We start from the raw sequence: 14,368 nt of genomic DNA, 5'->3' as shown, positions 1-14,368 counted from the left end.
TATTCGTCTCCATACGACCCTGTTCCCTTCATTTTGCAACCATCTTCCACAGAAGGCTTCTGCCACCACATCTTCGCATCTTCACTATTTCTCCACCCGGCCCTCGCCTCTTTAACAGCACAGCATCGATACCAATATAGGACGCTCATTGGCTCTCCACGCGAGGGTGCTTTGACCCACAATATCGGATCTAAAAGTGAGTTCATTCAAGTTTACCCCTCCCCTCCTTCTCCTCTATCCCTCCTTGCAACCTCCTTGTCACCTTCCACATATCAAGATACTATCACAATATCACAATTCCCAAGTTCCTTTCACTCCCCCTTATTGAACAACTCCCCTATCCACTCTTGCCGGTGAAGCCAAACGGCATCATGTCCGACCAACGGCTCACCTCTGGAGGCGGGAAGGAGAAGTACATCCCGAAGAGAATACGCTCTCAGAACAACATAGTTCCTACTCAGAATAACGCAATCCCTTTGTATGATAACACTTGTATTAGTAATCACAGATGAGAGCTGACAAGTCATAGGTACGACCGACCGGAAGCAAAACCATATTTGATGACCGTCGAGAGCATGCTTGAGAAGTCAACTGGCACTCTACAAGATTCGACCTGGGCTCCCCATAACCAAGCCGCCAGACAAGCTTTTCAACAGCACTCTGCTAAGGCTCGAGCTAGACCAGCCTCTCAACAGCACTCTGGTACTGCTCAAGGCATGCACCCTTCTCGACAACCGTTTGGTCCTGGTCAAGCTACACAAGTTTCTCAACAGCCATCTAGTCCTGCTCAACCTCGACAACCTTCTCGACTGCACTCTGCTACTGCCCAGAAGATGTCACCAGCCGCTCAGATCGAGACTTCAAATCCGGCGCCTTGCGGACATAGCGCTTGGAACACCGAGGCTCCAAAGCCAACTACTATGGGACAAGTCAAATCAAGCTGGGAAAGCCAATCTTCTCGGCCCGGCAAGTCACCTTCGCATCAAAATCACTCTCATATCTGCTAATGCTCAAGTAGCTAATCCATCTGGTGAGCCCGTTGCATCAAGCTGGGCAGTTCAACAACCTCAAACCGGTAATTCACTTGCAGATCGATATCACTTCCATATCCGCTGACATTTCTTAGCAAATCCAAAGCCCGAGGGAATGACTTCAATGGCTGTTAAGGCTGGTCAGCCACCCTCAACAGTTGAGCGAAACCAATTCCGCATTGCGGCCCAGAAATCTTATGTCCCATCGCATCTTCGAGGAATTGAGCCCGAACAGGAGTGGGAGGTTCCGCCAAGCACTCAAGCACCGGTTGCTGCCCCCGTTGCTGCCCCAAAGCCAGCATCTATTCAGAAGACTCCTGCCACCCAGGATACTGATGGCGAGGCATGGGCCCGAAAGATGGGTCTTCTACCCAAGGAGCCGGTCACTCCAGCTAAGGCTGCGACAGATGGCGATGAGTTGGCTCAAAGGATGGATCGTTTGCCTGAGACGACTACTCCAGCTACGGCTAATACCGAAAATGAAGAATGGGCTCGAAAGATGGGTCTGCTTCCCAAGTCAGCTCCCGCAAAGCAAGTCCCAAACGCCCACCAAAATTCTACCAGCAAGGTTTCCCAGCTGAATCAATCCTCTGGCCATGGTCCGAAGCCAGTCTCGAACTTCGGCGCTGTCACTCAGAACAAGTCGAGCAAAGTCGCTCAGAATGCGCCCTTCAATAATGCACGATTCCATCTGAAGCAAGATAGCACTGAACACTTCCAGAAATTTGTGCAGTCCTCAACTGTCACCAATGGAAAGAAATACACCTTCAATGGACCGGCACCAGCAACAGCAACTGAGCAGCAACAGAATGCACCTGTTGGCAAGGGGACCACTCAGCCATCTGGCAGCCTGGCTTCTGTTCCTCAGCAGCAACGGGGTACCCCACCTCAGTCTGCAAACTACAGTCAACAACAGCAACGCGGTCCTCCCCCTCAACAGCAGCGCGCTCCTCCTCAAGCCGCTTGCCCAACTCAACAACCGGTTCACAGCAACAATGAGAACAGTGCCCCTTTTGCTAAGCAGGATCCCAATATGATGTTCAGTCCTAGCCAGATAGCAACAGCCATTCCGAGTATTGATAAAGCGACTGTCAATCAAACCACAACTGATTCTCTTCGTGTCATGAAAGGCCCTTGGCCTACAATTCCATCCACTGATGTCAAGTCCTTCAACGAGAAAGTTGCTCACGAGCTGAACGCAACCAAACAAGTTCCCGCCAACATTGCGCCGTTGACACAGGATGCCTTGGTCACAACAACAGGGTTCTTGCCTCGCGACCACAGTCTCAAATTTGAGGACCAGGTCAGCGATGATGGGGTCGTCGAGGAAAACAGAAAGGAAGGTATTCGGGCTACCCAAGGAATGGATGCTGCGACTCAATTGCTGGACTGGGACAAGAAACGCTGGGCTCCTCCGCCTTGTGACTGGGAGAATGACCGAACCCGGTTCAACGATAGCTTCATTCCCGATTACATTAAGGAATGGCGTGGCGATATCCCGTGTGGACCCTCTATTCAGGTGGATACTACTCTTGATGAATTTAAAGGTGGTAAGTGTCCCATCAATAATGATGTCCTTATCGACCCCATCGAACAACCTGAGTCTAGTCCGGGTATGTCCATGACAAAATGGTTCATATTTACACTGGTGTCTTCATGCTAATAACTTCTAGATATCGGAAACGGTGAGAACGAAATGAAGAGACTTCATCAGACATCACTTGTTGATGCCAACAACTTCCGCGCCCGCGAGGGAAAAAAGCAAAGAAAGTCCCAAAGCATCAGGGCAGCCGCCGATAATCGTCACCTCGAAATTGCAATGGCAGTTGATGAACCGAATCCATTCTCTCCGAAGATCGATATGTACGTCCGTCCAGCTCAACAGAAGGATGCCCAGGACATCGTGAAGATCTACAATCACTACGTGATTAATTCTATCATCCCTGAGGACCAAGAACCGATTTCGCTCCTAGATGCACAGGAACTTATTGAGACTGCCAAGAGAGAGAAGCTCCCATTCGTGGTCGCCGTCAAGGGCCGAGTTCCACCGACACATGATGCGCAAGGACGAACTCGTTCAGCCAAAATTATCCTGCCACAAGTCGAGTCAGTCCTCGGGTTCGCTTTTGCAGAGCGCTTCAACTATGCCTTCAGCGGCTCTAACCGAGGTCGATCCCGTGGTACTGTCACCATTCAGCTCTATGTTGATCCTACAAACACACGCAAGGGCGTGGGCCGCAACACACTCGATCAGCTCCTGCACTGTATGGCCACTGCCTATTCCTTCAAGAACGCTTGCCCTTGGATTAATCCCGACAATGACCCAGTTCATGAGGCCAACGGTTGCGGTTTGATTCACCAAATGATCATGATGGTTCCTGTTCTGAAGAAGGATGATCCGACCTTCCCTTGGCTGAGCAATTTCCTTTACAACAAGTTCTGGTTCAAGGAGGAGAATCGCATGAAATCGGTTGCTCGGAGTTCCATTCTCCATGGCACTGGGCGAATGTTGGACATTGCTGTTCTTCAATGCGAGCTTCTTCACGAGGGCGAGTTTGATGCTTTTTTTTAAGGATCTTGCAATGTTGAGCGTTGACTGCAATTCGTTTTGTGGAAAATGCTACAACCCCGATATCCTCCGTTGACTGCGATTTGGTTTGTGGAAAACGTTACAATCTCGATACCCTCCGTCAACTGCAATTTGGTTTGTGGAAGACGCTACAATTCCCATTTTCTCTTTTCACTGCAATTTGGTTTGCGAGATATGGATCGACCATCGATGATGTGGCCTGCAATTCGGTTTGTGTGCAACATTGCTTATCGATGTTCCCTACTTCGATTTCTCTCATCTGGCTCTTACCTCAGTCATTGCCTCGCAGCACTTGAGCAAGCCTCAGATTCTCTTCTTTCCAATGCTTATTTTCCTCTCGACGATTTCGACGCTGCGCCTCTCAGCAACACTTGATGATGCATTTGATGCTGCTTGTCAACGCTTCAGCTAATTAGCGATGCTCGTTCGGGATGTTGAGCGCATAGTTGATTTCTTTTCTTTCCGTGATATTATGAGGCGCTCTCTGGACAAATCATTGCATGGTTCCGTTCAGGAGTCGAATGGTGGATGGCTATGCTGCACAAAAAGATTCCCCATTTCATTTCTGCCATAGAGAGGGTGCAGCCTGTACTTAGAGCAATAGAATAAAATTCAGAAAATCTGGACATGAAGTAAAAAATGTGACCTTGTGAAATGACTACGATGTACCCCACATTTAAAAAGTATTTCCCGGTTTGGCGATTTTGCCAGGCGGTGAGAAAAAATGTTTAGTTTCTGGGAACAAACCTTCAATCTCATCACAGTTCTAGGCGCAGCAATCCAACATGGCGCCCTCTACGAAACGAAATGCGGAGGATGGTTTCATTCTCACGATCTCAGACAATGAAGATAATAACGTTCCCGAAGAAGAAGAAATCGCTTCGTCTCCCAAACCATCCTCCAAGAAACGCAAACGTGAAAACGAACCCTCGAATTCTGCTTCGGTGAAGAACAAGAAGGCGGGGAAGGGGAAGGGGAAGCGGAAGCCAGAGGACGAAGAAGGGGAAGAGGGCATATGGGGCGCAAATGATGAGGATGATGGGGCTATGGACTCAGATTTCGAGTTCGTGTTGGAAGACGGCAATGATGGAGCCATAGAAGAGTTCGACGGCTGGGGTTTTGACGGTGTGAGGAAGGGCTTGGAGAATGGGGTAGGTGGTGATAAGAAGGTAGTGGATATCGACGAAATTATTGCGAGGAGGAGGGAGAAGAGAGGCGAGGGAAAGATTGAAATAGGAAAGGCAGACATTGAGAAGCACGACGCTGAGAGTGGCAGTGACAGCCAGGCAGAAAAATCTGAGGATGAAGTAGATGGACTACAGTTTGGTGATGAAGAAGACGAATTTATGGCTGAAGATGGCTTTGGTATGGGAGTTGCTTCTGATGAGGAAGAGTCTGGCGACGAGAACGAGGCCGAAGGATTCGACGATGAAGATGCAGATGGCCAAGAAGGAAATGACATCGAATCAGTGGCTAGCCCAGCTCCTCACCCAGACGATATAGCTGCAGAAGGCTCTTCAGATGAGGACGAAAAGGACGAAGATCTTGAAGAGGCAGCTCGCCGAGAAGCTTTCTTTGCTCCTGAAGAGAAGCCTGCCAAGGGTGCCAAAGCTGCAATTTCTAGTTCTTTCCAAGGCATGCCGTTATCTAGACCGATTCTCCGTGGACTTGCTGCAGTCGGATTTTCACAGCCAACACCTATTCAAGCCAAGACCATACCAGTGGCTCTACTAGGAAAAGATGTGGTTGGTGGAGCTGTCACTGGTTCCGGGAAGACTGCAGCATTCATTGTTCCAATTCTTGAGCGCCTTCTATATCGGCCTAAGAAAGTCCCAACAAGCAGAGTTGTCATTCTCATGCCTACTCGTGAATTGGCAATCCAATGCCATGCTGTCGCTACGAAACTCGCAAGTCATACCGATATCAAATTCTGTTTGGCAGTTGGTGGTTTGAGTCTAAAGGTTCAAGAAGCAGAATTGCGGCTTCGCCCGGATGTTATTATTGCAACACCAGGTCGATTCATTGATCATATGCGCAATTCGGCAAGCTTTACAGTGGATACTCTCGAGATCTTGGTGCTTGATGAGGCTGATCGAATGCTTGAGGCTGGATTTGCGGACGAGTTGAACGAAATCTTGACTACAATCCCTAAGTCAAGGCAAACAATGTTGTTTTCTGCGACTATGACTTCTTCTGTCGACAACCTCATTCGAGTAGGTCTCAATCGACCTGTTAGATTACTAGTTGATGCACAAAAGCAGACTGTTGGGACCTTGATCCAAGAGTTTATTCGTCTTCGGCCAGGACGGGAAACGAAGCGTATGGGCTACTTACTGTATCTCTGCGCCAATATCTATACTGATCGAGTCATTGTTTTCTTTCGTCAAAAGAAGGAGACCCACAGAGCACGAGTGATCTTTGGACTTTCTGGTCTGAAAGCTACCGAATTGCATGGTAGCATGAGCCAAGAGCAGGTACGTAGCTCCTTTTATCCTACTATTACCTCCACTGACTATTCGACAGCGTATCACAAGTGTAGAAGCTTTCCGAGACAGCAAATCGTCATTTCTCCTAGCCACCGATCTCGCCTCCAGAGGTCTCGATATCAAAGGTGTGGATACAGTCATCAACTACGAGGCCCCACAATCCCACGAAATCTACCTCCACAGAGTCGGACGAACAGCTCGTGCTGGACGTCAAGGTCGTGCATGCACCTTGGCCGCTGAGCCAGATCGCAAGATCGTCAAAGCAGCAGTTAAGAGTGGCCGGGCCCAAGGGGCCAAGATTGTCAGTCGAGTCATCGAAGCTTCTGAAGCGGATAAGTGGTCTGATAAAGTTGACGCTATGGAAGATGAAATTGAGGGGATCTTGAAGGAGGAGAAAGAGGATAAGCAGCTTGCGCAGGCGGAAATGCAAGTCAGGAAAGGAGAGAACATCATCGTTCATGAAGATGAAATTAAGGGTAGACCGAGGAGAACGTGGTTTGAGAGTGAGCAAGAGAAGAAAGCTGCTCAGAAGGCCGGGAGAGCGGAATTGAATGGTGTGGAAAGCGTGATCAAGAAAAAGGGCGGCAAGCTGAGCAATAAGGACAAGAAGAAATTGGATGATAGAGATGCCAGGATGGGAGGAAAAGTCTGGAAGAAAGGCCGAGCCGAGAGGGATGGGAAGGGGGCACTAGACAAAGCCAAGAAGGAAGAAAAGGGCAAGAAGAAAGTCCGGGGTGGTAAACCCGTTTCAAAGATGAGTAAGGGTGGGAAGTTTGGTAAGAAACGGTAGACAGTGTGAGCCAGAATCCCATCTCCCTGGTTTCTCAGCCAACTGGATTCGCTACATGATAGGTGCCCAATCTTTTTCATCAATCACAAAGACAATTCTCAACCACGTCTCAGCCCTCCGTATCTAAGCTCGGGGGCCTTCCAATTATTGTTCGCGACCGAAACTTTGTCCGCCTCGCTACACCAGTAGTCTAGGGGTTCCTCAAGTGCCTAAACACGGTCTTCGCCCGGCTGAAGCTCTGGGTGCCGATCTCCTGGCACGCAGCCAGGTCCTTCAGCGAAGTCGCGATGTTCTGGTAAGTACAGGGAAATTCTGACCTCCGCAGGTGCTGGTAGGCGTGGCCGTCTTCGTTGTTCAATACCATATGGGGGAGTGAAAGTAAATGGCACTTTCAACCGACTGTCCCCAACTGCGTACTGACGTGGCCAAGACTGTGGAAAAACTTCAGGGGATCGAGCGCAGTGCCACTTTTGAACACCAAAGCATCCTTCATATACTTGGTATCCGGGGCCAGATTATTCAGAATTCTCAACAAGTCGTCATGAAACGCTTCAGTCAGCTCTTCCAGGAAGAATGAGTAACCGAACCATCGAATGAACAGGGCGTCGAGGGTCGGATTAATGTATATTGGTCGGCGATAGTCCGCATCCCATTGCTCCGGTGTTGGATGATCTGAGCCACGCAACGCTAGCCGGTAAATCTTCAAAGTCTCAACACGGGATTTTCGACAGACATGCAGAAGGACTTGGGCCGGTAGCTGGGAAATAGAAGATCGTCCGCAGCAGGGTTTACAAATCAGCTCGACGACTGAAGCTACTGGCTGAGAATAGTTCCAGATTTTCAGAAATATTTTAGTGGCTAGCTTGGGGAAGAGCGTGAACGTCTGATGCGAGCAGTGTGTCAAAGGATTATTCAAGTTATTCGAGTTATTCATGAATAATTCATGAATAACTTGAATAAAATAAGAGTAACGAATATCTTAAATAATTTGAGTAAAATAGAATAATTATTCATGAATAACATGAATAACCATGAATAACCACGTGAAAGTCACGTGAAAGTCAATTAATTATAGTAAATTGACATATATTTAAATTTAAAAAAAGAAACTAAGGTATTTATTAAGCAGCCTTATATAAGCTAAGCTAATACTTATATAAGGCTACTTAAATGCAGATTTTCTATAATATATAAACTGATTATCGCTAACGTTCGATCCGCTTACCAAGCGCTACTACCACCTGATTGGGTAGCGAGGTGGCGCTAGGTGCGGGCCCCCCCGGAAGCCCTACCCGATTAGGCTAGCTCAATCACGTGCATAGATCACGTGCGTCATTCAAATTATTCATGATTATTCATGAATAACTTGAATAATATATGAATAAAATAAGAGTAACGGCCGTTATTCTATTCTACTCTATTCATTTGACACACTGGATGCGAGGTATCGTCTTGATTAGAAAGGCCGCTTTGTTGAATCGATATGGGCTCCATTCGTTTGGCCGCCTTGGGTCCATTGAGATATGAGAGTTTCTATTTCAGCCAAAGATATCAGCCATTGTATCCCTCGCAATAGATGAATTGAACCTGATCGTAAGCCAAGGTGCCTTCATCGAGTACTGTACCATGCTTCGAAAGCGTCCGCCAGTGTCGGTTCTTGCTTGGCGTTTGCCATTATGCTTGTAGATGGCGGGATGTATGTGGTAGTCTGAAGTTTGTATTATTAGGAGGAGGAAATTACGTCACAAGAAAGTCGAACATTCGCTTTTAACGGTGGAAAGCGACTAACGATGCTATCCCGGTCAATGAGAGAGCGGCTTGGACGAGAGACAGCTGTTCAGGTCCATGAGCCACATCTCTTCCCAAAAGAGGAACTCGCGAGCGTTATGCCTCAATCACTATATTTTTAGATCGACAACAGCCACAAGCTGAGCCATCTAGCTTGGTATAATGTCCCAGAGGAGTACTGTACAACTATAGCCAAAACTGTAAAGCCTTAGTAGGTGTCACCTCTATGCATCTTTAAACTCTAGCTCCCAAAGAACAAGGGTACGGCGAGAGCTTCTTGGCTACATTAAAGCTTTTGTACCTCTATTGTATATTCAAATTATGCAGTGTGAAACAGCCTTTGAAAGTAATTCTCCATGAAGGCTATCAATACACCACGTCCACTCAAACAATAAGCCAGGTCAGTCCTACTGTACTCCTAATAACAAATTTACTTCTCTATAATTCTGATGTTCCAATTCAAGAATAACCGCACCCCAATATGCAACTCAATGTCTAGGAATTGTTTAAAACAATTAAAACCCTTCTGTCCTTGATATGCAGGGACTTTCTGGAACAATCCGGCTCAAATTCAACTCGTTGTACTGACTTCGAGCAGGACACTTGTCCATTTGAGAGCTTCTATTTATAGCTTGTGCATCGAACAATAGAGATATAGATATCGTGAACTTCCATTATCTCATTATTCCAATTCTTGTAGAATATTCTCCACCCCCTCCATCTCCCAATGTTCCGGCTTTCCAGGCTACAATCAACCCTCCTTCCCTCTCCATTGTTCATTTGCTCTTTAGTACAATGGAGTCGAATGCTGGCATTTGCCAGGTAGGATCCATCTGATGAAGAGAGACAAGTCCGCCAGGAATGAAGGTTGTGACCAAATTTTCAATCCCATCTACTTGCGATGGGAACCAAGGATCCGCCGGGGACACGCCCCGATACCTCGTAACTGCCGTCTCAATGCCCTGTAGCTGAAACCCCATATCGTATAGGTTGTCCAGGGACAACGGCCGGGTTGCCATTGCTGAGCTAGGATGGTTGGCTAACGGTGACGACTGACTGGTCATGACAATAGAGAAGTTATGGACGGAGGGGAGACAACTAAGTGATGAAAGGTCTATCCATGCCCGATTCATCACCCAGAAATCACTCGCCAGATTCCTGATGACAGAAAGATCCAATACCGGATTCATCCAAGGCGTCACTTCATCCAAAAAATTTCGCAGAAGGGTGTTGTTGTTCAATCTGACCGCATGTCCTTATGAACAAAAAGGATATCCGATGGAAGGTCAATATAGATCGCAACACCAGTTTTCGCAGCGTCTAAGACGAAATATGTTCTGATGAGTTCAACTCTTGCTTCACGACAATGAGACGACGTGTTGGTAAAACATTTCCTAGGTGATTTCGAGGATGATTGGTCTTCGGGCTTGACAGGCTTCTCTCCAGATATTTCGTCTGAGCTCCAATAGAAGCAATGTGAACACGGCAAGATCTGATAGCACTGTAATCGCTAAAGAAAAAAATATTAGCTGAAAGCTCAAGAGAATGCTAGAAGCAGTGTCCCAGAAAGCCCTGAGACATTAACAAGAAAGGCAGTCGCAATGTGCATGGAAACCAGGAACAATTATCCAGGTCACAGACATTAATGAACCAACTCCTTGAGTACATTGTGCAATAAAGGAGAAGCGAATGTACCAAAGAAAGTGGGTGATTCTTACTGGGTCCAGCAGCAGCATTACCTCTTTGACTAGCAATACTAAATCTATCAGCTCAATTTCCTAAGAAGCTCTTGTGCTATGTTCCTTGCTCTACTTATATTTACCACCAGTTAGTTACTGAATCCTGTAGATCAGTGAGGGTTAGCATGTGCTCCATGTCCAAGACAGGAGTTGTAGATTGGGAGTTCGGAGGAGATCATTGTTCAAGACTGGCAGGAGAATTTCGGGCAGAGGCCAGAGCGGTTGCATCAGTCTTGCTTGTCATTTTCAGCGGTTGCGGTAGTTGTGATCGAGGCTGTGATGCTCGAGGAGAGAAGGTGCGACCAAAGAGAAAATTACAATCCTAACTAAACAACCCTATCATCGACTTCGCTACTGCCGCTTTGGGGAAAAAGCTAGCGGATTGAATTACTGTTCGGGCAGCGACAGCACTACGCAATAAGGAATCGTATCGGTCCTTTACCCACTCGCCGGATGTTCCAGTGCTTCCTTCAATAATGAAACTGTTGTTGGTGATGGTTGGCAATCTACTAACAAGAAAGGAAACGAAGTGCAATAATATTGACCCAGAGAGAAACAGAACAATGCCCTACAGAGAAATAGTACATTGAACCAAAGGGAAATTTAGAACGAGTTCAATGAAACAGTGCAATGACCCGGAGATGAATATTACAACTTGCAGATGTATACTTAGGCCGCAAGGAAGCCTGATGGCTTGAAGAAGAGTTTTCTTGCCCTATATAAAAAGAAGTGATTGCGAAGTCGAAAATCCATATTGACTGCTGTGCTGTGGTGGGTTGCGAATTATATCCCACGCCCTGGCTAGCGAGCCTCTATAATAATCTCACAGAAACCGCGGAACTTACCAGAGCCAACCCTTCTTCTGTTTCTTCTCCGCTATCGTCTCCTTGTATTCATTGATGATCTTCAGAGCTTCGTCGCCTTTCGGGGCCGTAGTCAGATTCTCATAGCCGTCCTCGGTGACAAGAATATCATCCTCAATTCTCACACCACCAATAGGATAGTACTTGTCGAGCAAGTCCTTGTTGATGAATTTCGCATACCGAGTATCCTTCAAGAAGAGATCTTCTAAGGCATATCGAGAGAAGTAGCTGCCACACATAGTTAGAATCAGAATGGAATAAATGATCAGATCAACTTACATTCCGGGCTCGATGGTGATCACCATATTCGGCAAGAGAGTCGTCCCAGTAGACATGATAGGATCCAAGTCTTCCTTCAAATAAGCCGAGATCCAAGGATTGACCGACTTTTGCCCGGAGAGGAGATTGAGTCGGTCACTTCCATCCCCAACATCGTGAACCTCGAGTCCAACATGATCTAGAAGAGTCAGAAAATGCACATGGTTGGAAGGGGAAAAGTCTCACGCCCAAGACCATGGGGGAAGAAAGCTCGCCAAGCACCAGACAGCAAGAGTTCCTCCGAGCTTCCGTTTTGCAGGAGGCACAGTTTTACGAGCCCTTCAATAGCGACTTTGACTGCATTTATCACGATAGTCCCAAAGTCAACACCAGGTTTGATCATTGCGATACAGGTTTCTTGCATCTCTGCAACCAAGTCGTATATTTCCTTTGCCTCAGAACTGAACTGACCAGAGATGGGAAAGGTCCTGGTGACATCGGAAGCATAACATTTCCATTCGGCTCCTGCATCAAGGCAAACAAGTTGTCGTCCCTTCAGTGGCTCATTATTCGCAACGTAATGCAAAATACTTGCATTTGGCCCAGATCCGGCGATTATACCATAAGGTTGTTCCTTGGCCTGTTCGGAAACGCAGGTCGCCATGAAGATTGCTTCAATTTCAGCTTCGTTATCGAAGTATCTGATCCCTTTCAGGACATTGATGTGAGCTTCGGCACTAATCGCATTCGCTTTTCGAATCATCCTGATTTCGTAAGGATCCTTGATAGCTCGTGCAGCGTTCATGGCCGGCTTCAACTTTGTGAACTCAAAAGGGAATTCTCGCAAGTAAGACCGTCTGCCATCGATCAAAATCGCTTCTCGTGCCACATTTTTGGGTGTTTGATAATGATGAAGCTGATAGATCTTATCTCTTTGATTGTAGTGAACGAATTTGGTCAAGTAGTCACCCAAAGTAGTGATGTACCGTACATCATCGAAGTCATATTCAGCTTTGACCTCTTTGATACTCGGTACTTGTCCGTTGAAGATGACGAGGCTTCCAGTGTTTGGCGGTGGAATCCATGCATAAAGCGAATCTCGATGAATGTCATAAGTGACAACAGATCCAGGAAAATTTATGCCGCTCATGTAATAGAAATATCGACGCTGGCGCCAATGGACGGGCATGTCTGAATCTCTACCATCAAATTAGCAACGTGTTTCTTTAGGAGGAGAGTGCGAGGAGCGAGCCGGGTGCATGAAACATCTTCCCGAACAGTGAGGTGAGGAGCTCGGGATATAGGACAAAGAAATAGGTTGGTTACTCATAACTTTCCTCCCGAAGGCCGGGAAGGTAAATTAGGCCAGATTTGACTCGGAGCTTCTGGGCCACCAACTGGGCGTGTGGCTTTGCTGCAAAAGAGAAATATCAATAAGTCTCCTTAAAATTGGGCAGTAAGTGAGAAATCAAAGTGCGAAAGTGGGACATTCTGTCCCGGAAGACATTATCCACTCTTGAAGCGCCGTAGAATGCAACTCTCTTGAAAGGGCATTTGCTACTGACCCGGATATTTCTCTTTGAACTTCGGCTTGAGGTTTACGGAACTGGCAATAATTGGTCAACACTCGATGAGGTGCAGGACTCCAATGCTTACACTAGGTCCTCAAATTCCTCGAGGACTATGCTGCAACCACTTGACCTGGAGGACGGTCTGTCCCCCAAATCCTTCACCTCCATTGAACCCATCGCTGATTGTAATTTGTCCATACTGATTGTCGGTTCAATGCGTGATTGTTGATGCAATTGGATAATGGAGGAGGTTGGCATCAGAGGCCGGGCCATCACCGCTAGTCCCCTTTGGGAAGGAGCCACAGGCATCACTGGCTCGCTTGCCTCTCCACAGCGGTGACGACTACCGTTCACTTTAACCTTCAACATCTTCTCCAGCAGCTGCAGTGTAGTGTTGTGTCATACCAAGGGACACGCTGTGAAGCCACATGGACGGTGTCTATCTGCTCAATGGCCGAGCTTTTTGGCATTCAGAAAGAGACGATCCCACCCTTTTGCTCCTTATTGCATCGAGAGAGTGAAGTCTCTGGAACTTTGAGCGGGCCTGTGGCAATATGATGATCCCCTTTGTCTCCAAGTGGAAGTGCAATGACGAAGTAGCAACGGAAAGAGTGCAAATCCCTTCTTCTAACGCGATTGTATGACACCAATTGACAACCAACTGGAGGTGAAAGTTCTGGGTCGACGGTCAGTGAAAGCCTCAACGGCAAACCAAGAAAGCACACTTCAACTCAGTTGCCAGAACACACATAGTCTGCTCATAGAGCTTCCTTGATGTTATCTTTGCAAACTCCATTCCCATCCTGGAAAGTCTCTAGTCAATGTACCGACTGAACCGATTGCCATTCCGGCAGTGGATTCTTCCGGATCAAATGGGTACTTTGGACAACGACCCCATTCTCAACATTCCGCCGCCATTGTACGCTCCCGGTATGGACGTCAAGTATTCCTTGAGGTCAATTTTGACGGATGGGAATGGACTTGACGTGTTGATCGATCCCAGTTCATCGCCAGACGATATTGAAGTTATTGACCTTGTCAAAAGTCGGACCTCTCTCGATCTTGGCCAATACTAAGCTGTGATTGCCGCCCTCACTCGTGAATTCGCACAGACCCAAGGCCCTCCTGGCACAGGAAAATCTTTTTTGGGTGTTCATTTGATGAGAGTTTTACTGGAGTCAATGTCTGAATCGTGACCGATTATTGTTGTGAATTAAGAACTCCAGCTGTTTGAACCGTAGCTGAACATTGA

General features: G+C 47.2%; 4 protein-coding genes across 4 annotated transcripts; 2 read left to right on the top strand and 2 right to left on the bottom strand.

Moving 5' to 3' along the window:
* Positions 1–371: 371 nt before the first annotated feature.
* Positions 372–3,603, top strand: K444DRAFT_623952 (uncharacterized protein; the record flags this gene model as incomplete). Its single annotated transcript, XM_024882337.1, has 5 exons — positions 372–478; positions 530–702; positions 782–1,075; positions 1,127–2,644; positions 2,705–3,603. The coding sequence occupies 5 exons, from the start codon at positions 372–374 to the stop codon at positions 3,601–3,603; spliced, it is 2,991 nt and encodes a 996-aa protein (XP_024743352.1).
* Positions 3,604–4,406: 803 nt separating this feature from the next.
* Positions 4,407–6,897, top strand: K444DRAFT_516932 (DEAD-domain-containing protein; the record flags this gene model as incomplete). Its single annotated transcript, XM_024873722.1, has 2 exons — positions 4,407–6,095; positions 6,145–6,897. The coding sequence occupies 2 exons, from the start codon at positions 4,407–4,409 to the stop codon at positions 6,895–6,897; spliced, it is 2,442 nt and encodes an 813-aa protein (XP_024743351.1).
* Positions 6,898–7,121: 224 nt separating this feature from the next.
* Positions 7,122–7,911, bottom strand: K444DRAFT_117454 (uncharacterized protein). The gene has a single exon (XM_024870367.1). It carries the CDS (start codon positions 7,829–7,831, stop codon positions 7,289–7,291), a length of 543 nt encoding a protein of 180 aa, XP_024743350.1. The 5' UTR covers positions 7,832–7,911; the 3' UTR covers positions 7,122–7,288.
* Positions 7,912–11,097: 3,186 nt separating this feature from the next.
* K444DRAFT_579652 (xaa-Pro aminopeptidase-like protein I) lies at positions 11,098–13,337 on the bottom strand. The gene is made up of 6 exons (XM_024877672.1): positions 13,202–13,337; positions 13,111–13,151; positions 12,872–12,959; positions 11,792–12,744; positions 11,567–11,744; positions 11,098–11,515 (listed from the first exon to the last, which is right to left on the bottom strand). The coding sequence occupies exons 1-6, from the start codon at positions 13,312–13,314 to the stop codon at positions 11,266–11,268; spliced, it is 1,623 nt and encodes a 540-aa protein (XP_024743349.1). The 5' UTR covers positions 13,315–13,337; the 3' UTR covers positions 11,098–11,265.
* Between the last annotated feature and the right edge of the window lie 1,031 nt (positions 13,338–14,368).

This window comes from Hyaloscypha bicolor, assembly GCF_002865645.1.
Source record: "Hyaloscypha bicolor E unplaced genomic scaffold K444scaffold_13, whole genome shotgun sequence".
Classification (NCBI taxonomy): domain Eukaryota; kingdom Fungi; phylum Ascomycota; class Leotiomycetes; order Helotiales; family Hyaloscyphaceae; genus Hyaloscypha; species Hyaloscypha bicolor.
Note: the sequence above shows the minus strand (reverse complement) of the source record. Positions and strands in the feature narration are given on the sequence as shown.